This window comes from Galeopterus variegatus, unplaced genomic scaffold (genome assembly GCF_000696425.1).
Source record: "Galeopterus variegatus unplaced genomic scaffold, G_variegatus-3.0.2 Scaffold8666, whole genome shotgun sequence".
Classification (NCBI taxonomy): domain Eukaryota; kingdom Metazoa; phylum Chordata; class Mammalia; order Dermoptera; family Cynocephalidae; genus Galeopterus; species Galeopterus variegatus.
Genome location: NW_007734777.1, coordinates 22,152 through 48,958, shown reverse-complemented (window position 1 = coordinate 48,958; position 26,807 = coordinate 22,152). Strand labels below are relative to the sequence as shown.

General features: G+C 39.8%; 1 protein-coding gene across 1 annotated transcript in view; it reads left to right on the top strand.

Moving 5' to 3' along the window:
• LOC103608651 (WD repeat-containing protein 59) overlaps window positions 1-26,807 on the top strand; it is a gene marked incomplete at its 5' end in the record, with an annotated part of 66,447 nt that overhangs the window by 37,785 nt on the left and 1,855 nt on the right. The window contains 9 exons of the mRNA XM_008593057.1: window positions 1,530-1,683; window positions 5,802-5,858; window positions 11,142-11,275; window positions 13,798-13,819; window positions 14,416-14,528; window positions 16,145-16,295; window positions 16,402-16,474; window positions 17,798-17,924; window positions 18,143-18,285. Of these exons, the coding sequence (XP_008591279.1) occupies window positions 1,530-1,683; window positions 5,802-5,858; window positions 11,142-11,275; window positions 13,798-13,819; window positions 14,416-14,528; window positions 16,145-16,295; window positions 16,402-16,474; window positions 17,798-17,924; window positions 18,143-18,285 (974 nt within the window). The remainder of the gene's footprint in view (window positions 1-1,529; window positions 1,684-5,801; window positions 5,859-11,141; window positions 11,276-13,797; window positions 13,820-14,415; window positions 14,529-16,144; window positions 16,296-16,401; window positions 16,475-17,797; window positions 17,925-18,142; window positions 18,286-26,807) is intronic.

Genomic DNA, 26,807 nt, shown 5'->3' with positions numbered 1-26,807 from the left:
CTTATTTAAGGTCTGTGATTCATTTCAAATTAATATTTATTTATTTATTTGGCAGCTGCTTGTTACAGGAATCTGAGCCCTTGACCTTGGTGTTATAGTACCTAATTTTTTTTACATACAATAAGATTTATATAAAAGTGCAGTCATAATGCAACAGTGACAAGAATGCATTTTTTAAAATTTTATTTATTTTTTAACATTACTTGTACGTATTTATGGTATGTTGTTTTAATACATGCATATACTGTGCAATGATTTACTTAGGTTAGATAGCATAGTTTTGTACCCATTAGTCCATCACTTCTCTTCCCTCTCACCCCCTCTTAATTTTTGTATATGATGTGATGTAGGGGTCAAAGTTTATTTTATTCAGTAGAGGTAAACAGTTGTTCTAGCACCTTTTTGGGGGGGGGCAGCTGGCCGATAAGGGGATCTGAACCCTTGACCTTGGTGTTATTAGTACCATGTTCTCCCAGGTGAGCTACATGGCCAGCGTCTGTCCTAGCACATTTGTGAAAAGGTTTCCTTTCTTCACTGAATTTGTTTTGATGCCTTTGGTGGAAATCAATTGACCACGTATTGGTGGTCTGTTTCAAGATTCGTTTTTCCCTTCGATCTATTTGTCTCTCGTATGCCACCACTACATTCATAATGTAGTTTTATACAGTAAGTCTTTAAATCTGATAGTGTAAGTCCTCCAACTTTATTATTCTTGTTGAGTTTTGTGTTGGCTATTGTAAGCCTTTTGTGTTTCCAATGAATCAACTAATTGGTTTCTACAAAAAAGCATGCTCATGTTTTGATTAGAATTGTGTTGACTCTATAGATCAATTTAGAGTAAATTGAAATCTTAACAATATGGAATCTTCTAGTCCACTAGCATGGTATATCTCTCCTTTGTTGTGTGTGGTCTTTAATTTCTTTCAGCAATATTGTGTATTTTCAGTGTGCATTTTTTTCATTAAATTTGTTCCTATGGGGCCGGCCCGTGGCTCACTCGGGAGAGTGTGGTGCTGATAACACCAAGGCCACGGGTTCGGATCCCATATAGGGATGGCTGGTTCGCTCACTGGGTGAGCGTGGTGCTGACAACACCAAGTCAAGGGTTAAGATCCCCTTACCGGTCGTCTTTTAAAAATAAATAAATAAATAAATTTGTTCCTAGGTATTTGATATGTTTTGATGCTATTGTGAATAAAATTTTTAAAATATTTATTTCCCAAATGTTTATTTCTAGTATATAGAAATAGATTTTTGTAGATTGACCTTGTATCTTAATTCACTTATTAGATCTAGTAGTTTGTAGATGCCTTTGAATTTTCTACGTATACCATCATAGAAGCACTGTATACTTCTGTAGATAAAGCATTTTTCGGTTCTAGAAGTTTTATTTGGCCTTTTTTTGTTTCCAATTTCTTCCCATTTTGTTCATCTTTTCCTCTATGGTTTCATCAAGTGTTAAGAATAACGCTACTTAGAAATATGAAAAGACTGCAGCCAGTGTGGATAATTCTCTTTTTCAACTGCAGATCTCTCTCGGCCTTGTCTGCTTATCATACTGGCTTGATTGCGCCGATGAAGATCCGCACAGAGGCCCCTGGGAACCTTCGTTTATACAGTGGGAGCCCCACTCGCAGTGAGAAAGAGCAGGTCTCCGTCAGCTCCTTCTACTACAAGGAGCGGGTAAGTGCCAGAGCCATTGCCTTTGATTCTCACCCCTTCTCCTGGATTCTTGTTCTTTGTCTCCCTGCCTGCCATGCACAGCAGCTAAATTAGCCTTTCGCGTTCATAATTAGTTTGTTCAAGAAAGATCATTGCTTTGTTGTTGTTGTTGTTTTTTGGCAGCTGGCCAGCACAGGGGTGGAACCCTGGACCTTGGTGTTATCAGCACTGTGCTCTAACTGAACTAACTGGCCAGTCCCCTGCTTTATTCCTTGCAGTTGGTTTTAACTACTGTTGATTGTGTGTGACATGGCTGGCTGGTTAGCTCACTTGGGAGAGCACGGTGCTGGTAACACCAAGGTCAAGGGTTTGGATTTCCTCACCAGCCAGCCATCAAAAAAAAAAAAAAAATTGTGAGGGAGAGGGGTTATTTTTTATAACCCATATTCCTCACTCCCCATTTAATCCTTTCCTTGAAATCCCCATTCATTGAGTTGGTTCCCATTATCTCGGGTAGAATAATTTAGCTCCAGGTCTTCCTTGGCATTCTTATATTTGTCAGCAAATTAAGGAGTGCTTCTGAAGGCTGGGATCTTGATATATTTTAGGACTTCATAGTTGTGAGAAAGTTTAAAGTTAATCTCAAATAGGTTTTGTTCTTTTGCTAAGTCTACAGTTAAGTACCAATTTGAATGGGCCAGTTTATACAAAAACCACCTGAACTTGTCCTTATGTTCCTGGATTCTTAAGGAACTCATTATCCCTAAGGTAGTTATCATTAACCTGTCAGTAACCTTTGGTGACAGCAATGTACAGAACATTGGCAGAGCGTAGGAATGATTCTAAGAACTCTGTGTAGTCAGATTGAGAGCCTGGCTTTTAGCTGACGTTTTAAACAGTTACCACTAAGTTACTGCCCAAACTTGGTCCTTATAAATTCTTTGTTGTTGTGCCTCCCTAAATGAGAAATAATGGATTTTCTAATTAAAATTTGTTTTTAAAAAACTAAATTATTTTAAATATTACGCCAGTTTCTAGCAAGTATTAGAGGTGTCTTCGCTTCAACTGTGGTACAGTGTCTAGCCTTCTTGCTTCACACTGGTAGTTGACCATATGTGACTTTGGTTTTAGACTTGTATGTGACTGAAATGAGTGGCATCAACTGATGCTTTAGACTGGACCGGTCTGGGGCAAAACCATTCAGTTGAATAGGGAAAATGATTTTTTTGTTGCCTTCCTGGCCAAGTTTCTGTAGTCCCTTTCCTCACATCTCTGAGGGAATTCTGTTCCCTTGTCTGTCACAGACCTCCTTGGAACACCTACTAAACTCTATCCTCCCCACATCCTTGATATTCAAACTGTTTAGTTCTTTTTTTATTTTTCCATAAGCTAGGAGGTAACTGGATAGATAATTTGATAAACTAGCTGGAACTAAGGCATTTTATTGGCATAAAAGGCAAACAAAGTCATGGTTGGGTAAATGTGGGAATATTCTTGTGTCAGGACCAGGTTGAGGAGATCTTTTAGTCAAAGAGGCAATTCTCAATTCCCCTTTGATTCACGTCATGTGCTATCCATGTTTGGGTTTGGATTGGGCAAAATAGATTGACTAGCACTTTTGACTTTGTGGTGGCATGCAAAGCCCATCTGTAGTCAAAATAACTGCAGTTCCAAGATGGGGTCTTTCCTAATGCAAAAGCATTTATAAAGCCTATGTTCATGTTTTTGATGATCTGGCCTCTTTTACTACAAACACCATAATCATAAAGAGGGACCAAAAGAACATGGATAATTATCTTTTAGCAGGCAGGAGCTACTGGGGAGTGGAGGAAGGACTGTGATATTTCAGTTTGGGGTTGTTCCCAGTGTGCTGCTTCTCCACAGAAAACAGGCTATTATAATCCCCTAGTGTGACATATGTTTTTTTTCAAATAGTGACCAAATAAAGTGGGGGGACACTTTTATTATAATTTCATATGAAACTTTAGCATTGATGCCAGTGTGCTGCTTCTCCACAGAAAACAGGCTATTATAATCCCCTAGTGTGACATATGTTTTATTTCAAATAGTGACCAAATAAAGTGGGGGGACACTTTTATTATAATTTCATATGAAACTTTAGCATTGATATATGAAATACGTATAGAAAAGTTCACAAATCATAAGTGAATAGTTCAGTGAGTTAACTAACAGTCACATAGTTCAAGGAATAGAACATTACAAGAGCCCCAGAAACCCTGGGGAAGGGGGACACATTTTAACGGTGACATATAATAATTATTGGATTCAGTCATATGAAATTGCTGATATTTGACCATTTTTGACCAAAAAAAAGTTTCATATGGTTCAACCTGATAGGTTAAGAAGGTGAAAATGAATGTCAGTTATTTCGTGATGAATTTAATAATTTATGTCTCCTTGAAGCTTGTTCATGTTCGTCCCATTTAAATGGGGCAAATGGGGGAATTTTAGAAATGGAATACTGCAGTGATGTCTTCTGTAGGATATTTTATCTTCCTCATGAAGGTCAGTACTCCTTGAGGAGTATTTTCTAATCCTTAGTTGTCTAGTTTCACATGTCGAATGATATCACTTTTATTACTTTTGTTCTGGGAACAATTCCAGTTTACTAAATTTCTCTGTGCTTAAGTCTTTGTTTTCAGCCCCAATTTTTCTCCTACATGTTTTTATTCCCTTTTAGATCTCTACTCCTGAGAGCTTTAAATGAGTGAGAATAAAGGAATAGAATATAACTGCATTAAGGCATAGCAATGGAGGAATTATAGAGTATTTTTGAGGTTACAAAAAAATCTTTGTAGAGCCATTTGGAGATTATTATTTGTTTCTCTTGTTTTTTTTCTGTGTGTGTTTTTAACCTGTTCTACTTAGGTCATATTGTTATATTGATCCAAATGTTCTCCGGATGGAATTCCAAGGTTTGCTCCTGAAAATTTTAAAATGTGAGAGACCTAAAGAACCATTGAATTTCATAGGAAATCAGAAAGCACAGGGAGATGCTAACATTCATTTGGCAAGTGAACCAACTATTAATAGCTGATGAAATATTGCTTTTTCCTTGGGTAATTCAGGAGGCCCAGAACTTATGATCAACATTAGGCATTGCCTTACAAACATTTAAAAATTTTTTCAACCTCCCACCCTTGCTTCAGTTTATGTTATTAAAATAGCTGTCATGTAAATAACTGGGGAGGTCTTTAGGTCAATAGGATACTTTCTGATCTCTGTAAACAAATGCTCATGTGGTTAGCAAGAGCGCCTGTAGGAATGGGCCTCTTCAGCCTTAGCTCCTGCTGCCCCTCCTCTCTCCAGGGCCCCTGCTTCCTCCTGCATCAGTCTGAAGATAGTCCTGCAGTCCCAACATTAAGATAGCCAATTCCTGGGGCCGGCCTGGTGGCGCACTGCTACAGTGCGCCGCTTGGGAGTGCATCGGTGCTCCTGCCAAGGGTTTGGATCCCACATACAGACTGGCTGCTCACTGGCTGAGCGGGGTGCGGGAGCAACACCGAGGGTTGTGATACCGTTGCCGGTCCCGGTCCGGTACGGGTGCGACACTGAGGGTTGTGGTCCGTTGCCGGTCACGAAAAAAGACAAAAAGGGAAAAAAAAAAAAAAAAGATAGCCAATTCCTTCATTGCCCCCCCCCCAACCACACCCCAAAAAAAAAAAAAAAATTGGTATTGAGCCTATCAAAGAAATTCTTCCTTTTTAGGAATGAGAATGTACTCTCAGTACACATTCTCCTTCTCACCTGTTAAAGGGGAGAACAGTCTTCCTCCTGTTTCTCCACTTGCATTGTGATCTTAGTCCTTGTCAGAGTGCTCCAACCTGGATTGGAGCTTCTTTGTCAGAGCTTCGTTGACGTCCCCTCTTTATACCTTGAAGTGTGACTAGAGAATAATGACATTGAAGCTTGCGAAGGGCTAGGAGGGAGGTGAGGGAATCCAAGTACTGCTGTGCTTTAGCTTCAGATTTCCAGTATTCCAATCTGATTTTGCAGTATTTATGGTACCATTTAATCCATCAGATGTGTGGGAAGCTTTCATTTTATTCTATATTTTTCCCTTTTAATTTTCTTGGTGTTTTTCTTCCCTCTTCCGGGTGTAACGTTTTCACGCACAGATGTCTCCTCGCTCTGCCCGGCGACGTTGGTCCATACAAGCAATTAACGACTTCCCGGTACTGTGCGCTGTGCAAATGCCTCCTTAACTAATCCTGTCTCTGCCCAAAGGCCCAAGAATAAAATGCCACCTGCCTGGCTTTGAGGAACCTGAAATGACAGGCTGGCTGGTTTTCAGGACCAGCAACAATAAATTTTTTGCCTTGTGGAGTCAGGCACCAAGGACTGGCTTCACCTTCAATCACATAGTTTCAAATGGGTTCATATTGTTGAGGATCCTGAAGGGACTTCTTTGCAAATGAAACTTAACGCTGGGTTTCTTGCTGAGAACCCTGATTGTAAGCCTTTAGCTCACCTGATTTCACTTGGAGCATTAGTGTAATTTCACGGAGCTTCCAAATGCCTACCTTTGGCATGGGGGGAGTGGAGGAAGATATAAGAGGCTTTGCCATTTTGTCTGTCTGTTTTTATAGTCTTGGTCTAGTTCAGAGAGGGAAGTGCCCACCTGCTTTGTTGGCATTACATATAGCTAGTTTTTAATCCTTTAGGAATTTTCTGGAACAAATTTTTTCTATACCATCAATATTTTGCATTGACAATGAAACCTGTACTGTGGCCATCCCCTTTTCCTTTTCTTTCTTTCTTACTCACTCCTATTGGCCATTTCCCCTCTTCTGTCTTCCTCTCCCATCCCCTTCATGTTTCAGTAGTGCCAAGGTGACCTCAAGCTGTGCAAGGCAGCCTTGAGGCTTTATGTAAATTTCATTTGGTGAAAAGAATATTTAGGGGAAGAGTCCTGTAGCCTTTTCATATAAAAACCAATTGAAATTGGGAGCCCCAATTAGCATGTACCACTGCTGCCAACAACTTGTAGGTGGAACCACCAACATGGCCACCTTTCCTCAAAAAGCCTGTCCCAGCCAACTAGACTGCTGAATTTCCACTGATTTTCCAGGAGTCACTGCTCCTGCTGCTATTTAAATAGGAACTTATGTTGACTCACTGCCCACTCTGCTAATTATGCATCCATTGATGGGGTTGCTGCGAAGCAGTTGGTGGCTTATTCTTGGGCTGTTTTTACATTTAACCCATTTATTGGCATCAATGTTGCCTTTGATTGTAGCAGTAACACTGGTGGTACAGTCGCGAGCTGGCTGTTGGTTGTCATTCAGTGCTATTTGCACCAATGCCTCCCTCCCACCCCCTTTCCCCTTTCTTCCCTGTCCTCTTTGCCACAACTCCATGAACACCTTCTTGGTATATTCAGAGGGGCTCACCACATAATGATTTGTCCGTCTTGCTTTGTCTCTCTTCCCTCAATCCTGCCTCATGAAATCCATGGGGAAGGGGTATTTTATGTTGATTGAGTATCAAAAAGACCTAAGAGAAATGCAGAGTCCTTTGTGTCCCAGCAGTGCCAACTTTCCTGCACAGAAAAGTGTCCACATGTCAGCCCGTCAGAGTGGTACTGGAGCGATGCAGGAGGTTTAGGGGCTTTTAGCCCATAGTGCCTTCCCCAACCCAGAAAGATTAGCCACACCATAACCTAGTATGTCATTGTTCTCTGGAATCAAAGAATCCCAAGAGAACTCTGTGTGTTGTGACCTGATAGTTGTACAGACAAGAGAGACTCCTAAAGTCACCAGCAAGATATAAAGGGAAAGAGAAGACTTTGGGGAGGTGTGGATGCAGTATGAGCCCTTTTTATTGCCAGAGCACTGGAGGAAACACCCTGAGAAATGGTCCATCTACTTGTTGGGGAGCAGCAAGGAACTAATATCTGAATTGAGATTTAGCCTATCTTCGTTTAAGCAGCCTTGTTATGTTTGAATTCCCCAGAATAACTGGCAACTGGACAGGAATACTGAGTGACATCTACAGCCTGAACAGGGGCTATTTCTTCTTTTAGAATCACCAACCAACAAATTTTTTTAAAAAACAAAAACCCACATTGTTTTATGTTTGCTTAAAGATTTTTAATAATGTTTTGCGGTTATTCCTTGTTGGATTGGGAAAAAAAAACCCTAATAGTGCTGTCCCATAATTGCTTTTACAGCTTGATTCCTGATGGCAGCTACAATTAGGGTGACCCTGTGTTGGAGAACCTCTTTCTGTTGGAGGCTCAAAGGCAGCTGAGTGAGGTTGCTTAAAGTGCCTCCTGTGCATCCAGTTCAGACCACATGAACATCTAGAAGCCTGATGTCTCAAGAAGTTCCAGGAAATACAGACTATGATTTCCATAATTCAGTGAAGGATAATTGCAGTTGTCAAAGACTGCTGTCTTTACATTTTCATCAAGTATTTATTGATGGGTTACATTGGTTTGTTTCTACTGATCTCTGTAACCCAAGGCTGCAAATGGGGGAAGAGTCCTAAGACATCTCTTTGGACTCTGAGTTTTCTTCTATCTGAACGTCCCTAATCCTACCAGGTCCACAAAAAGGGATAAAACAATGTGAGGTACAGACTATCAAACTTGGCCTGAAATACAGCATCTGGCTTGGCCCACGTAAAGCTGTGGAGCTTCAGGAGCTGCACTCCGGCCAACTACTCTGGCTCAGCAGAACGCAGTGACAATGCCTGGCAGAAACGTGACTAATGAAGCAAGTGATTGTAGGATAGGCCTTGCTAGAATCAGACGGTAATCTTGTCATGTGCAGAAACGGCTCCATTTAAACATGTATCAGACCATTTACGTATTAACAGGTAGCTTAGTAAGGACTTTTTTTTTTTCTTTTTATTCTAAAAATCATATACTGGAGAGCAAGCTAACTAGAATGGGCTTAGCAGCCTGACAGGCCTGTGTTCAAATCTCAGCTGTTACGATTGTGACCTTGAGTAAACTTGTAAAATGTAGGTGATATCCCCTCTGTCATCAAGCTGTGGTGAGGCTTATGCCAGCAGAGTGAGCATCCGTAAGTGGGAGCTAATATTGTTGTAATAACCACAGACAAGTCTTTAAATCCTAAGTCAAACATTTGTACACTTGGACTTTTGTAATTCATCATTTTCAAATGAGCTAGTCTACTTGCAGATGAGTCACTTTTGGCACATGGGCCTTAGTATAATGAATAATATTCTTTTATTAGGTTTGCTTAAAAAGTCAGGAAGCTGGCTATTTTCAGTGTGTTCTGCAAGCTAGTTGACCCCATCCTTCACGAGGCCTCCATTTATTGCAACTGTGTGATTAAACTGAACTAATGACAATTGCTAACTGTTCAAGTGCTTCTCATTTTCTCTTTGTGATAAGGAGACAGAGTGACTGCCTGGAACAGTGTTTTAGAAGCCTCCCAACCAATCCAAAGACCAAGATAAATGGATCATATTCCATTGCAGGTGGAATCTTTTTAGCCCAGATTTTTTTTAAAAAAGTCCAGTACCCTAATGTCATTTGAGATGACCAATTATGTGGAACCTGTGGATGTGTCATTTCTTGGAATTTTTAAACTTTTGGAAACCTGAATGAAAATCACAGTGAAAGGAGTTTGTTTACCTTATCCCTTCCCTGTCATGGTTACCATCTTGTACTTTTCACTGTCACTGCAGGGTAGATGTATGCTAAATTACCCTCCCTGAAACAGGCCATGTCGTAGTACTTAGTGCATGTGTGACTCCATCTATCTATGTCATTAACACTGCCTGGCTCCAGCCCATTCTGACAGGTTGTTTGCTCTTTAACACATCCTCCTCTAACTTGCACCCATGTCAGGATGTTTGTGGCTAAAAGGATAGTATTTTTGTGAGTATGTACATAATTCTTGTTTAGATAAGAACGAGGGCAAGTAGAGAATTGAAGAGCTACCTTACAGTAATAGATTAAGCTTCCCTTTGTCTTGCAGAATAATGACGTGTAGGAATAAATAGTAAATAGTAACTGAACTGCTTCTTAAGATTAAATATGTTAAGGTTCTAAATTAATAGTGTAGCATATGAATTTACAAATTATGATAAACAATTCACAGTTACTTTAAACTTTTTCATTTACCTGCTCTGAATTAAGTCCAGGTGTCCTGGATTTAGTAGGTTCCTAAAGGAAGTTACATGCATTGGGCAGCTTTGGGATTAGATGGGACATCACCAGTGGTCAGAAATGCCTGAAATTAGACCACAACTAATTCATGGAAGAGTGATTGTATAAAAATCACTTGTGGAACACGAATTTACTTGTGAGTAATCTAAATAATGATCTAATTTAAATTCTTAAGAGTATATATAAATTCACAATAATTATGTATTTTTAGATTGCACTTTTCAGTTTATACAGTTTGCGTCCATAACTTTTCATTATACCCTTATTAACCTTGGGAGATTAGCCACAGTTATAAGAGAGCAAGGCAAGAGTGACACGCATGAGTTAAATTCACAATAAATAAGTAACTTGCTCAGTGTCATATTTAGCCAGTGCTTGTGGTAGTAAGACCATTAAGCCTTGGTTTTTTGACTCCAAATTGCAGCCCTTTCACTAACTCCTTTTGCCTCCTTTGTTAATAAATATTGTCACTCCTTCCTTAGTTGAGTCGCTTTGGTGACTTCCTTTTTGACTTTCGGCAGTAAAATAAAATAGAATATTGCTCCCTTGGCTGGTTGTCATTTTGACGATACCAGGTGGGGCTACACTGTAATAATTCTTGTTTTCCAGGACATCTCTCATTTCACACGTACAGGCTCTTCACACATTTATAAGCCACTTATAGGTAAGGCTCTGGGGAAGTGGGACACTTGCTCATGATCTTCCATTTCCCAAGTCCCTCAATTCAAGTATTTTTGACATTCTAAAATGATCACTTTTAGAAATAATTCAAGTCTGCTAGAAAAACAGGGTAATTCTCCTCGAGCTACCAAATGTCTCTTCCTACCATAGATTAAGGTTTGCAGAGGCCGCACTGCTATGTCAGAATTAAATTTTCACTACATTATGTTGAAAGAGTCTGAGAAGAAAAAAACTGATCAGTTTTAGGCAATAACTTTGAACCCACTACTGAACTTAACCTACAAACTGTTCTTCTCCCACATTTTGGGGGTCTTTACTAACTTATTTACCTGCTGTTTTTAAAAATTAATTAACTAATTAATTAATTCTGGCTTCGTGGTATCTATTTTTGAGCACCTGCAGAATGCATATCCCTGCAGTAGGTGTTTATTTTCCTGTCAGGATTTTGGGTCAAGAGCTCAATGCCCTTTGTCATCCTTTTATTTCCTACAGATACCAATTCATGTAATTATGGGCATGATGTAATTTAAACTCTTTGCAAATTACCAATGACCCAAAATATGATGTGCTCTGCTACTTAGTTTTCTGTGCATTAAAGTCCCCGTTAGTTATATCTTGTCATCTCCCCCAGAAATCAAGGCGGTGGAAAAGTAAGCGTGAGGGATCAGACTCTGGCAATCGACAGATCAAGGCTGCTGGGAAAGTCATCATCCAGGATGTTGCATGCCTCCTTCCTGTTCACAAAGCACTGGGAGAACTGTACATGTAAGTTCAAAACGTCAAGTTTACTATGCTTATCACTTAGTCAAGATTAGCAAAATTATTTTTTTAAGGTATTGGAACTCTCTTTAAAAGCAGTTTTAGGAGAAGCCCAATGTATTAGCTTTCTATTGCTGCATAACAACTTACCACAAACTTAGAAGCTTCAAACAACATTTATTCATCATCTCACAGTTTCCATGGGTCAGGAGTCTGGGAATGGCTTCACTGGATCCATGCTCAGGGTCCTCTTCCAGGCTTGTTCAGGTCATCAACAGAATTCAGTCCCTTATAGCTATAGAACTCTTCTATGAATTTTATCTTCTTCGGACCAGGGGAATGGCTCCCAGACGCTTCACCTTCTTTCTAAGGCCTCACCTGATTAGGTCAGGCCCACCCAGGATATTCTCCCTTTTGACAAACCCAATTAACTGTGTAATAACCTCATAGATTGTACAGCCGTCACCACAGTTTCAGAATATTTTTTACCCCAAAAAGAAACCCCATCCCCTTTACTGTCATCTATCAATCCCTTCTTGCCCCCAACCCTGAGCAACCACTAATCTATTTTCTTCCCCTACTGCACCCTCATTCTTTAGGTGAGGATTAGACTGAGCAATGGAGGCTACTAGCTGTTTTCCTGTCAGCTCAGTTGTTTTTTCCTTATAATGCCCCAAATAAGTTAAAGCTAAGGCCTTTCCTTGATTTTTGTCAGATTAAGAAATCCATAAGTTTCCAGTTGTCTTCTAATAAACACTGTCAAGTCTTTGCCCAAAACCCTTTTAGGAGAAATTCAGTCATGGCTTTGATCTAGTTCTGTAAGGACCCAGCTCCCTAGGTTCGTAGAAAGGTGCAAAATTGACAGTGTAGGCTGGGGGCCAACATGGCTTCCCAGCCAAGTAACCCTGGGCAAGTTATTTCAGAGTCTCTCAGCCTCTGTTTATGTCTGTAAAATGAGAATCCTAAGAATAATTTCCTCATGGGGTGGGTAAGAAGTCTGTTAAATGCAGTGACCCAAGATTCATGTTCTGAAAAAAACATTCTCTGAGGAAAAATGACTTCCTAAAGATTTTTGTTTCTTTGTTTAAAGTTTTTTGTACTTTTCTGGCAGAGTTGATTTAGAAGGGCAGGCCAGTCCAAGTGAAGTGGGAAGACTTGTGTTCAGACAGACTTGGCTTAAATCTGGGCTCTGGCACATTTTTGTTATGTGATCATAGGCAAGCCACCTAGTCTTTCTGAACCTCAACTTCCTCGACTATAAAATGGTAGCAATACTTCTAAAGTCATTATGAGAATTAAATAAAGTAATATATGTAAGTCCTATAACTATATTCGGTAGATGGTAAATGCTTAATATATGGTATAATTACTGCTGCTGTTCTTGTAATTACCATTTGTGACATGGTATTGTTTAATAGGACAGAGAAATTACATCAGTAAAAATGCTTGATGAATTTTTCTTGTTCTTCTTTATGGCCATGTTGAAGATGACATGTTTACTATTTTTGCAAAGAGTTGCATAAATAAGCCTAAGTGTCACCATATCTGTTGAAGGTATTTAGGAAATGTGTACTATAAAGTGAGGAAATAACAGCCTAAATTGTCAGCCAGGGTAGTAAACATCCTATCCTATCCCAAAAAGCCATTAACTTCTTTCTTAACCATTCAGGTGGGTCACTGATTATAGAGATGAATGGAACCTTCAAGTTTCTCCTTTTAAATGATACTTGTGTGTATTTTTATGTGTGCCACATAGTTTAATTGATTTTTCATGTCTGATGTTTCTCTAGTTGTTTTTCAGCATTTTTATTTGCTTCTTCTTTTTCTTAGTTATAGACTCCTTGATTCAGAGTTCATATATTCTTCCTTTTGAGCTTCTCAAAGAGTGTAATATAGTGTTTTCCAGATAGTGGTTGTACAATGATGGGTTGCTACTAAGAAAGGTTTTCTAAAAGTAGTATTTCAATTTTTGAAGATATTAAGGAGATGGGGGCTTTGTTTCTTTTGTTTTTTGTTTTTTCATGGGTTTTTTTGGTGGCTGGCCAGTGCAGGGACCGATCCCTGGACCTTGATGTTACCAGTATCACACTCTAACCAACTGAGATGACTGGCCAGCCCCAATGGACGGGGGCTTTGTTTATGACCTGATATATTTAGCATGTCCTTGGATTTGACAAACACTTAATGGACATTAGTTTCTGCTTGATGCCTCCAGGCACAGTGATATTTCAAGTTTGGTAGTTGCTACTAAGAAAGGTTTTCTAAAAGTAGTATTTCAATTTTTGAAGATATTAAGGAGATGGGGGCTTTGTTTCTTTTGTTTTTTGTTTTTTCATGGGTTTTTTTGGTGGCTGGCCAGTGCAGGGACCGATCCCTGGACCTTGATGTTACCAGTATCACACTCTAACCAACTGAGATGACTGGCCAGCCCCAATGGATGGGGGCTTTGTTTATGACCTGATATATTTAGCATGTCCTTGGATTTGACAAGCACTTAATGGACATTAGTTTCTGCTTGATGCCTCCAGGCACAGTGATATTTCAAGTTTGGTAATATCCTTCAGATTTGTTGTCAACAAAAAGGAAGCCAAGTCTGTTTTGTCTTGGCCTTTTTTTTTTTTTTTTTTTGTTTTTTTTTTTTTTTTTTTTTTTGGCAGCTGGCTAGTACAGGGATGCAAACCCTTGATTTTGGAAGGCCTGTTTTTCTTTAGCTTTACAGAGTATCTTGAAACTTTTGTAATGAAGATGACAAAGTTTTTCATTATTTGAGTGAAGAAGGGCCAATCTTACCTGTGACACAAAATGTTTTTTTTTTTTTTCTTTTTTTGCTCCCTGCCAACCCAGTTCATTAATGAAGCAGCAGAAAAAGTCATATGATTAGTGGTTAAGTAGATGAACTGTTGAAATTATTGCACTGTGTAATTTCTCTGACGTTTGCTGAATGAAAGTTTTTGAGGCTAGTGTTTCTCAAACTTTATAGTGCACACAAGTCCCGAGGATCATGTTAAAATGCAATTTCTGATTCAGTAGGTCTTGCTGCTCTCAGACTAGCAAGGCTAGTTATGGAGAGTAGGTGGGGTTCCTTCGTAGCTTCTGTTCCTGTCCTCCCCAGTTTGAGTTTGAATGTTTTTCTTTGATCTGTCCAGGTTTGGTCGCTGGCTACAGTAGCTACAGATCTTTGCCTTGGTCCGAAGTCTGACCCAGATTTGGAAACACCCTGGGCTCGACATCCGTTTGGGCGACAGCTGCTGGAATCCCTGTAGGTTTTGAGAGCTAACAGTGAGGAAAATGAGTGATGTCAGTTTTAGGTCTGTAAGCTCTTTAAATATTATTGCCTAAGAGAAAGGTGCAGAGGCCTGAGGAATGAGGAAAAAGTGCAATCTTTCCTTTTGGTGCTGAAATAATTTCTGTACAGAACTAACTTCTTGTAGCAGAAGGAACTGTAAAATATTTGTCATTTACAACAAGGATTTGAGACCCCTCAGACTCATGTGTCTTTTAGAGATTCATGTATTAGTCCATCAGTCACATCAGACTGAACACAGGAGTTTAAGCTCCTGTGATGGTAAATTTCTCCTTGGGTGTTGTAGGGTTTTACCCCTGAGAGCAGATTAGAGGATTGCATGTTGGCATTCATGTTTTCCAAAGGCCACAATGCTTTTACCCTGTTAGGTAGTTCATAAAACATTGAATTTGTGTTCAATTTGCTGCCCTGAAATATGGCAAGCTGGAATTATACTATACAAAATAATTTACCACAAAGTAAAACCACTGGCATCTCCACAACATTGAAGCCCAGGCCCTGGGCAGAGGAAGTGTCCTTCCCTCTGGTTGAGGTTTGCTTTGCTGACTTGTGGAGGCCAGACCTGGGCCTGTGCTCCTACTCCTGTTGCCTCCTTGTTCAGGGATGTGACGCTTGTTCTGCCCACTTCAGGTGAGGCTCACATAAGACAGTGAGTGAGAAAACACTTATATATGTTAGGCATTGAGTGCTAGGAAGGTGTCACTGTAATTCCATCACAAAGGCAAAGTCCTTCTGGTCCCTAACTTACGTTCTAGCACAGTGGTCCTGAAAGGACAAAGGGGATATGAGTACCTAAAAGGTAAAAATACTCCTTGTCATTCTCACTTAATAGCTCATATTCATAACTCCACCTCCAGAGTCTATTGCCTGCTTGCCACACTGTTGTATCCAGTGTTCTCTGAGCACCTTCACACAGCTTTAGGTTATATGAATGATGTATACAGGAACCCCCCAAAAAGCAGGATGATTCTTCCTCAGAGCTGGGAGGCTGAGCGAGCATGTACTGCCTCATGCAGATGTTAGGTTAGTCTACTTAGTTCTCAGAGAAGCTATGTTCATGTTTGACCCCATGCCTGAATGCCAACCAGAAGCTTTCAGACTGGTTATCTAGGTCATTTGTAATACATTGTTACCTTTTATTCCAAAACAAACTTAGCCAAACTCAAAGTAGGCCAAACCATGGGGTCTGTCTGTAGAAGCCCCAGCTCCTGACAGGTTTTTTTTTTTTTTGTCTTTTTTCGTGTCCGGCAACGGATCGCAACCCTCAGTGTCGCGCCCGTACCGGACCGGACCGGCAATGGGATCGCAACCCTCGGTGTTGCGCCCGCACCTCGCTCAGCCAGTGAGCGGGAACCGGTCTGTATGTGGGATCCGAACCCTCGGCGGGAGCGCCGCCGCACTCCCAAGCGGCGCACTGTAGCAGTGCGCCACCGGGCCGGCCCCTGACAGATTTTTGAGGCAGAATCAAGAGTCCGCCTATCCTACCCTATGGAAGTAACCACCATGACTGTGATAGGCTTCCTCAATCCCTTCCCTTGACTTGTTTTCTTTCCTTTCATCTTTTTCTTCAGGTTGGCTCATTATTGCCGACTCCGGGATGTTCAGACATTGGCCATGCTCTGCAGTGTGTTCGAAGCCCAGTCTCGGCCTCAGGGAATACCAAACCCCTTTGGGCCTTTCCCTAACCGTTCTTCTAATCTTGTGGTGTCCCATAGTCGATATGTAAGTTTGTTTTTCTGGTTTGTGTCTGATTTTTCCTCAGTGTACACTTTCATGTGGAATGGGATTCTGACTCCAGTACTGTCCGTTTTCTTCTTCCCATCCATAGCCCAGCTTTACTTCCTCGGGTTCCTGCTCCAGTATGTCAGACCCAGGGCTCACCACTGGTGGCTGGAACATAGGTTGGTATGGAAATGACTTAGCCCACACTGGAGTTTTAGTACTCTGAAAGCTGCATGCAGGGCATTAATATGTACTCTAGTTGATGCATATTCTCCATATTTTTCTTTGTTTCTCATTTCTCTTTAAATTCATTGTGATAGGGATACTGTTGCCAGCAAGGTCTGGCCTTGCATGTTGTACAGGCTAGTTTCTGGTGGGCCTTTGTGCCTTACTGGGTTGCTTTTCATCTCATAACCTTGAGAAACAGACCATGGGACCTCCCAGTGTTCATCCCAAAACCTAACCTTTGGGCTGGCCCATGACTCACTCGGTAGAGTGCGGTGCTGATAACACCAAGGCCACGGGTTCGGATCCTATATAGGGATGGCCGGTTTGCTCACTGGCTGAGCGTGGTGCTGACAACACCAAGCCAAGGGTTGAGATCCCCTTACCAGTCATCTTTAAAAAAAAAAAAAAAAACCTAACCTTTATCTTTTCTCCTTCGTATGCCCCTTCCATGATCATGTGCCATGTCCTGTCACCTACCTCTTCCCATGACCACTTTCAGTGTAGAGAAATGCAACTGGCCCTGGCTCTAGCTGGCCCTAAAGTTCTGTTTAATGAGTAGGTGTATTTGTGTCATCTGGTTTTTAAAAATTTCTTTTCAAAAATGATCTTAATTTTCTTGATTATAAAAGTAGTACATGCCCAGTGTAGAAAAGCAAACAAAAAATACTAGAGGGCTGGCTGGTCAGCTCAGTCGGTTAGAGTGTGATGTTGATAACACCAAGATCCAGGGTTCAGATCCCTGTACTGGCCAGCCACAAAAAGTAAAATAAAATAAAATAGCCCAGCGAAGAAAAGCAAACAAAAGTAGTAGAGAAGAAAATAATAATCACTGGTCCCCTACCTAGGAATAACATCCATTAACATTCCAGAACATTTTCTTCCAGCGTGTGTGTGTGCGCGCACGCACGTGCGTGCGTGTATTGATCATTCTATATATATGATTTTTTTTCATTTTAAAGTTTATCATGAGCATTTTCTTATGTTGTTTGAAAAGTTTTTTAAATAATGACTGTATAACATTCTGCTATATCAATATACTGTAATTTGCTTATTACTGCGTGTGTACTTGTTTACCCAGTTCTCTTAGTAATAAATACCTGGACAAAAAGATAAGGCTGGGAAAGAGTTCTGTGTAGTTATATTTCTCAGAATCTTCACCTTGCTGATTTTTCTTCCAGGGAATCAATTGGACACACATCATATTATGAGAGTTCTCAGATATTTTCCATGCCTTCTCTAATTGCCATTTTCCCTTCCCATTTGATTTTCTTCAGCAGGAAGAGAGGCAGAACACATATCTTCACCTTGGGGAGAGTCTTCACCAGAAGAACTCCGCTTTGGGAGTCTGACCTACAGTGATCCTCGTGAGCGAGAACGTGACCAGCATGATAAAAATAAAAGGTAACCACCTTCCCAGGCGGGAGGTACGATTCCAGAACCCTAGATTCTCCAAAATTAAATCTCTTGCTCTAAGAAAAGTACATGAGGGCTCAAAAAATTTGTGGAAAGGTTTGTATTAATTTTTAAACCCATTTTTCCATGAACTTTTTGAAGTATTAAGGATATCGAGCTTGTTTTTTCTTAAAAGAACTGACATAAGTCTTTTGAATTTTATCCAGGCTTCTGGATCCCGCTAATACCCAGCAATTTGATGACTTTAAGAAATGCTATGGAGAAATCCTCTATCGCTGGGGTCTGAGAGAGAAACGAGCTGAAGTGCTGAAGTTTGTTTCCTGTCCTCCTGATCCTCACAAAGGGATCGGTGAATATGAATTTCTCTCTTTTCCTGTCACTGTCTGAAAGGTCCTGTAACTGAATTTGTCCACAGCATCAGACTTGGAATGAAGTTTTAGCTTCTCATTTATAAGCAGAAATTTGTGAAGCATTTTGAGTCTATTCCAAGCTTCTGAAAACACTTGCGTTTCATAAGGAGATTAAATTTCTGTTGTGACAGAAGTGGTTTTATGAACTGTGCTCAGGTATTGACTGGAAGTAGGGACAGTGGCTCATTCACTCACTTCCTACATACCCAGCTCCTCTTAGGCACAGCGCTTGCTCGTTCCCTCCCCTCCTGGAACTCCCAGCCAAGTGGAGGAGAAAATTAAAGAATTACAGATTGTGATAAATATTAGCAGACTAAAAGGATGTTGGGGCAGCGAGAACAAGGAGAGAGAATTTTAGAAGTGTTGAGTTATATTGGGGAGGCCTCTCTGAAGAGCTAAGGTCTGAAAGCTGAGAAGGAGCCCTCCTTGCAAAGCAGCGAAAAGAACATTCCATGCAGAGGGAGCAGCCCAGGAGAGGAATAACTTGGCTCTGAACAAGTGAAGGAAGGCCAGCGTGGCTGGAACACAGTGAGTGAGAAGGTTGTAGGATAATTAGGGCTGTATCAGGCAGGGACTTATAAATTTTGCTAAAGAATTTGGATTGTGTTCGAAGTCCCATGGTAAGCTTCAAAGGGCATTAAGAAGTAAGTGATGACATGCTCTAGTTTACATTTTAAAAGGATCACTTTGGCTGTTACATGAAGAAAGGATTGGAGGAGGGCAGAAGTCGGAGCAGGGAGGCTGTATGGAGACTGTTACCATAGTCAGAGAGCTCACCGGCCTAGTCTGAGGGTGGAGAGAGGTGGATGAATTACAAATAAGTTTTTAGAGGTTGATTCAATATGACTTGCTAATAAATTGGATGTGGGATTGAGGAAGAGAGACAAAGCTTGGACGATTCCTAGGTCTCCAGCTTGAGCAACTGGAAGAGAACACAAGTGGCAGAGCTGTGTTCTGAGACAGAAGAGCCTGTGGAAGAGAATTGTGAGTTTGGTTTGGGAAGGTGGGAGATGTGTGTGAGATTGAACTGGAGGAGTTGGATGTAAATCTGATGCTCAGAAGTTAGATGGGGCTAGAACTAAGAATTTGGGAATCTTTAGCATATAAATGGCATTTAAGCTCTGAGAACGGGCATATTTACTTGAGAGCTGGGGAGTGGGAAGGAAGAGTGTAGGGAGGGTGGATAAGAGAGCCCACCCACTGTGGGCCTTGAGAGACACCAGTACCTGGGGTCCTAGAGGAAGAACCAGAAATAGAGATGTAGAATGAGACACCAGTGAGGCTGGAGGAAAAACAAGACTGTGGTGTGAAAGAACCTAAGCAGTGAAATATTTTCAAAAGGATGAAATGGAAGACTGCCAAAGAGAGTGGACTAACATACATTGATTTCCCACCAAAGGGTCTATATAGAGCTTTTTTGAAAAGATGTAACTCTACAAGGAGAAGTAATGTTGGCAATACGGTCTGGAATTTGGGAAGCAAATAGTTTAGTGGTAGCTCATTTTGCAGGGTCTGATAAAACTCAACCCTGAACTCGCAGTCAGTAAAACAAGGCACACTGCAGAACCCCCAAGTAGCTCAGGAATTAGCGGTACCTGGTGCTTCTGGAAGTGGCTTGAAGGTGAGATTAAAAACAGGAGTATTGTTGGATAGCCCTTCGAGGATCCCCAGATTCCCACTCCTAGTTTGCAGAGCACATTATTATTTCTCCTCTGCCCCAACAGAAAACTGGAAGTTTATTCTCCAGAGAAGGTAAACACATTTCCAGATTCAATGGACCCGCCATTGTACCAGCACAATGAATGAAGAAATACCAGGGATACAGGGAAGACTAGAAGCTTCCAGAGAGAGAAAGCAGGTCGCATGCAAAGGATTAAGAGTATGAGGCATCACACTTTTCAGGGGCAATACTGGTATCTAGATGACGATGCAACAACACAAAATTCTCAAGAAGATGATTTCTAACCCAGAATTCTGTATGCAAAGCATAAACCTTCAGCCTAAGATGGAGGAATAGATTGAGTCCAGGAAATAAGGGAGTTGGGATGCTGGTGAAGGGAGCTGGGTGTGACAGATGTGGAGATGCACCAGTTCAGACTGGAGCTTCGGGTCCCTGTCTCCAGGAAGAGAAAATTGGGAAAATATCTAGCATGTTTCAATGTTCAGTATATATATATTTTTTCAGCAGCTGGCTGGTATGGGGATCTGAACCCTTGACCCTGGTGTTATAACATTGTGATCTAACCAACTGAGCTTACAAGCCATCCCAGTGTTCAGTATATTTATAGAAGATTGGGATATTTGAGGAAGAGTTTGGAGATAAATTATTGATAAGTGCGTAACAAACTAAGCAAAAAAACCACATTTGCTAACTCTGGGAAAAACGTGTAAGAAAGGAGGTGTCGTCATAGTACATGGCTTGGCTTGAATAACATTTACCTAGACAAATAACAAAAATGGAATACTGATCTGACCGAAATGGTGATAGAACTGTGTGGGGAAGCTGAGGGGCACGTGGCTTATGTGTGTGGTTGGAGAGACTGAAAAAGTCAAAGAGGTTTCAGTTGTGGAAAGTTGGTAGACAATGCTTAAACTGAAAATTAGAAATAGCCTTATAAACATGTTGTTTAAAGATAGGGAGGTGAAAACAAAAGAAACAGTTAAACGAGTTGAAAGGATTTCCTCTAGGGAGTGATGGGGGTGGGGATGGCAGGGAATGCTGGGTTTTCTAGTAAGGTGCACAGAACTATTTGACTCTTTAAGTTGTGTGTACATAGATTTGATATGAAAAAACAAACTAGAGTAATTCATAGATTTAGATAATGAATAACAAGGATTATTTTAGTATGGTTTATTTTGGTATATGTACTTGAAATGCAGAGACCAAATGTTATTTGGGCAATATATTTTTTCAGAGCCTCTAAATGCATGAAAGTATACCCGGAAGAGATTAATGATAGCCTGGAGCAATTTGTCTTTTAAAATTGGTTCCCAGGAAAACATGAATCACAGAGATATGGAACTATTGTTATCAATCCGCCAGTAACCCTTATTGACATCTATCTGGATTATAAAACATCATGCTGGATTCTGTGAAATGTACAAAGAAATATAAGGTGTGGTTTGGGGGTCAAGAAATATAATTCGGCCGGCCTGTGGCTCACTCGGTAGAGTGCGGTGCTGATAGCACCAAGGCCATGGGTTCGGGTCCCGTATAGGGATGGCCGGTTCGCTCACTGGGTGAGCGTGGTGCTGACAACACCAAGTCGAGGGTTAAGATCCCCTTACCGGTCATCTTTAAAAAAAAAAAAAGAAATATAATTCAATCAGAGGGTCTGAAGCATAAACTCATGAAGCCTTGAATGATAGTCAAGAATGAATAATATATCTTAATATCAATAAAAACAATATCACGAGATTTAAAAAAGAGGGAAGGAGGATTGTGAAAGATAGACTAATAGACAAAAACATTAAGAGAAGTATTTTTATTTGCAGAGTTTTACAGGGTAGTTCGACTTTGGAGGAATTGGACTGCCCAAGTACAGGACACAGCAGGTATTGAAAGAAAAATACCAAGGCCACAGGTAGTCTCTTGATGATGGAAAACCAGCAGTTTCCTCTCGTGCTTATCTTCTCTGCAAGGGTATCTGCAGATATCATTGTAGCAAATTAGATGGATAAAGTTGTTTTCACTTAGGGGGTTAGGTATTTATAGAAAGGGCTCAAGGTTTCATTTGTTTTGGGGGGATAATGCTAGACAGAATATTCCTTTAAAAAAAATCTCAGGATGTAAGATGATTTTTGTTATTTTCGATTGTGGTGTGTGAAGTACTTGGTCATAATGGTGGCAGAGCAAAGTGATCGCTTTGCTTTCTGAGCCTCCATGAGGGGATAATTCCTTCCTGAGAAGTGTAGATCTGGTCACCTAAATTTTGTTCAGAAGTTTTCTAGTTCTGTTTAATTTAATGTCTTACTTATTTCACTGGTTTTATTACATTTGTGTAATAGATGATGTCAACTAATACACACAATTCTTCTTGTTGTATGGTTAACAAACTAAAGCCATATTACCCTAGGCTTTTGCCTGGCGGTTTTGTAAAGCCTTGGAATCATAATTTGATCATTCTGTGTGCCAGAGTATTTTTATTATCTTTATTAGTTTGTCTGTTAGGAATCAAGAATGATCCATTTCACCTCTACCAGGTTTCACCTGTGAAATTTATAATGTAGTAGTGTGCCTCTTGTCTGTGAACGCCAAGTTCGCAGTGTTCCTGGCTTGTCAGGAAGTGACATCTGTACTTTGTGTAAGGCTGAGAATCCCTAAGCCAAAGAACAATTTCCTGGGAGGACTTTGTAGACTTCATGTCCACATTTGAAGCATTCTCCTCCTTTTTATAATGGCTTATCATACTCAGTTAAATGAGACTTGAATTTAAATGTGACATTTTGAGAATGGCCTTGACTATAATTTGATTTATTCACGTATCTTATTAAGGAGGAGGACAGATTCTTATTGAACCTATACAAATACTTTTTCATGAAAAGAAGAGGCACTTTGTATGACTCTTAATCATTGTTTTCAGCAGTTTTGCCGATAAAGTTAATTAGTATATATTCGTTTCCAATGGAATTATGGATCTTAGGTTTTTCTAATGATAATTTAGATCTTGCAATCTATATTAATATCTTTTTTGGATTTTTTTCCTCCTGTATTCTGAGAGGCTAGTTGGAACAAGATACCATTTAAAGAGTGTTTCATTTTCATTTATATAAGCTGTTAAATTGAAGGGTAAAGATGGAGCAAGAGAAAAGAAAGGGGTTTTTCTCAGATGTCTATTAAAAAAACAGGCCATTAGTCCCAGTTAAATTTTTTCATCAGTTTTATCCAGTCCTTGGTAAGTAATTCTTGTTCTAATTATCTCTACCCATCTCCTTTTACTGAAGTCATCTACTTTTTTTTTTTTTTGTCTTTTTCCATGTCCGGCAACGGATCGCAACCCTCAGTGTTGCCCCCGTACCGGACCAGGGACCGGCAACAGGATCGCAACCGGGATCCGAACCCTCGGACGGGAGCGCCGCCGCGCTTCCCAAGCGGCGCACTATCCAGTGCGCCACCGGGCCGGCCCAGAAGTCATCTACTTCTGGACTAAACAGTCCTAGAAATCCTAATTCCATCCTCCAGTCTGACAAGGGTCTCCTGGGGTGGTGGTGTCAGCTTATATGGAAAGCTGGTATCCAGGAGTCTCTTCACTGGTGTCAGTAGTGAAGAGTACTTTCAGTAGCACCGAAGGAGGCTTTATTTTGATGTTTCATCTAGCAGCTTCCATTTCTAACCTATAGTTTTTAGCAGGGGACTTTAGGCAAGAGTGAGGCAAAAGCAGAAACCAACAATTGACAATAAAGCTGGTTAATTTATGATAACTAACAATATCATATGGAGCAGAGGAGTCTTCTCTCCCGTTACAATACATAATCATTTCATAAGGATTTAGTGACTGATTACCCTGAGACTAAAACATTTTGTACAGTGAGGATGTTGACTCCAGGGTCTTTTAATTCATCCTGTAAAATGTTCGTTAAGATTATTGCCAAATGAAAGGAATACTTTCATTTTAAACATAAAACAATCAAATTGTAAAATTAAATTTGTTAACAGGTATGCCAGCCTTTGTAAATATACATAAGTATCCTTCTATTGATCTTGAAAGACAGTTGTTGAAAAAAATTCATATTAATGACCTGTCCTTGTATGCGGTTACCTAGGGAGGTTGAACTTCCCTTTTTGATTTTTTATACTTTGGGTTTTATAAATATAGCTCTCAACAATAATGTTAAACTAATTAAAAGTATGGATTGTACCAAACATTTCCAATTATTTCTAGCATCTGTCCTTCTATATAGTGAGGGAACAAATCTTCAGTGTTGCCCAAAGGTAGCTGGGATGTAGAAGACACTGAAAGCTTTATTATGCTGAGTTTGGGAAAAAGCAGTTTGAAAAAGAGTTACTAGAGGTGATTAGTTATAAGCATGAGTATTAAGTACATAAAGACAAGAAGTAGTTACGTACTTGGTTCAGAATGATAATATTTAAAATAAACAGAGCAGGAAATAATTATTAAGAACTCTAGACTTTTCAGGAATTGACTTTTGTTTAACATGATTCAAAAGCATGACAAAACACCAAAAGTTTAACCAACTCTTGAGTGAGATTGTTTTGGTGCTATAAGGAACTGTCTTATCCAGGTACAGAATAACTTTTTATATTTTCTTCCTCACATATCAGTTTTCTTTTGAATTATTGCTTTTTTCCTCTTTATGATTTATAGCATTTTTTTCTTTAAAAATTTTAAAATACCTTTATACGTATATATTGGTATTTAGATGTCCACAAAACTAGCAAATTTAAATCTCTTAACTTTAAAATTTTAACTTTAGGCTGGCCAGTTAGCTCAGTTGGTTAGAGTGCTGTCTTGTAACACTAAGGTCAAGGTTCTGGATTCCCCTACCAGCCAGCTGCCAAAAAAAAAAAAATTTTTTTTTTTTTAAATTTTGATAAATTTGCAAGGTTTAACTAACCTTATCAGCACATTCAGTAAGGCAATGCATATATCACTCATTGATTGACCATACAGCTAAAACTGTTAGATTTCCCATGGTGAACTAACAAAGTACATCAGTTATCTTGAACACAGATTCATATCTCATAGTTGCAAATAGTATCTGCTTTGCAATTTGTATCTAGTATAGTCTCAGCCACCCAAAGTGTTCTTTTTTCCCCAAAGACTCAGAGAAAACCTGGGACTGCCTGTCGCAGTCACCCTTAGCAAATTGTCAGGGAAATTCCAAAGATAGTTGCTATGTAAAAGATACCTTGACAGCTCTGTTATTTTGAACACACACCACATCCTTTTGTACCCAGCAAGACCCAAAGGTGTTTGCATGTCCATCTCAACCTGTTAACAAATAGCCATTCTATTATGTATACCAATGAAAGGCAAGGGAGAATGACTTGGTGTTTTGTATTTTCTGTCTTTGTGAATTTAGATCTACTTGGAAATAATTTTAAATGTTGAATGGAAGTAATGTCTTATCAGACCAATAAAACTGGTAATGAAAATTTAAGAAACTAATTAGGCTTTTCATGAGAACATAGGGAGAAGATATGGCTGTTTTTAAACCAAAATTATCAAGCCAGTCTGATTTGTCTCAGGATTTAACTTAACTAGGACTACCATAAAATTTTTCCTTAGTTGCCATGTATTAAAGAAGCTTTTATTGGTGTATTTTTATTGGTGTATGACCACCAGTTGTCATACAGTGGAGCAGCCAGTTCTGATGCAAGAAAGGGACCCTTCCTCTCCTTCAAGAGGGAAGGCAAGAAGGAGCGAATCTAGGGAGACTTGAAGACGCGGTGGTGTCAACTGCAGCAGTCTCGTTCAGAGGCTTCTGTTTTCTTGGAGAAGTCAGTAAAGAGGCCATCAGCATGTGGGAGAAGTTTGCAGAATGTGGCTGAGGTAGGAAGTAGCCATCGGGGGAGTGAAAGAGAAACAGTTCGCTGCGCAGGCCTGTCCATCGGTGATTGTGTGATTGTAGTTAGATGCGCTTCTTGATGGTGGGCCTTCCTCCAGGATTGCTCGGCTTCTTGGGGGCAGACTTGGAGTGTGCAGGTGGTATAGTTCATCCAGGGTTGATGTTTTGCCAGGTGGTACTGTGGAGGGAGACACGGGCAAAGGAGTTGAAGATATTAGCAAAAAAAGATTATAAAGTTGGTTCATGTAATTTTGGTTGACCAAACTGCAGCCAGCCAGGGGCAGTTGTATAAAAGGGGTATAGGCAGTGGGTTAGAGAGGAGAGGGCAGAGGCCTGAGAGGCCAGGCATGCACAGGGTTAGTAGCTTGGGATTTGGAGACACCAAGAATCATGGCTAAGAATTGAGGTAGAGGGAAGACTGAGATTCAAGAACAGAGGTCTTCCGTGAGTGGGGTGTGTCTTCATTCTTTTTTTTTTTTTTTTTTTTTTTTTTTTTTTTTTTTTTTTTTTTTTTTTTTTTTTTTTTTTTTTTTTTTTTTTTTTTTTTTTTTTTTTTTTTTTTTTTTTTTTTTTTTTTTTTTTTTTTTTTTTTTTTTTTTTTTTTTTTTTTTTTTTTTTTTTTTTTTTTTTTTTTTTTTTTTTTTTTTTTTTTTTTTTTTTTTTTTTTTTTTTTTTTTTTTTTTTTTTTTTTTTTTTTTTTTTTTTTTTTTTTTTTTTTTTTTTTTTTTTTTTTTTTTTTTTTTTTTTTTTTTTTTTTTTTTTTTTTTTTTTTTTTTTTTTTTTTTGTCTTTTGTCTTTTTCCGTGTCCGGCAACGGATCGCAACCCTCAGTGTTGCCCCCGTACCGGACCGGGGACCGGCAACGGGATTGCAACCCTCGGTGTTGCTCCCGCGCCTCGCTCAGCCAGTGAGCGGGAACCGGTCTGTATGTG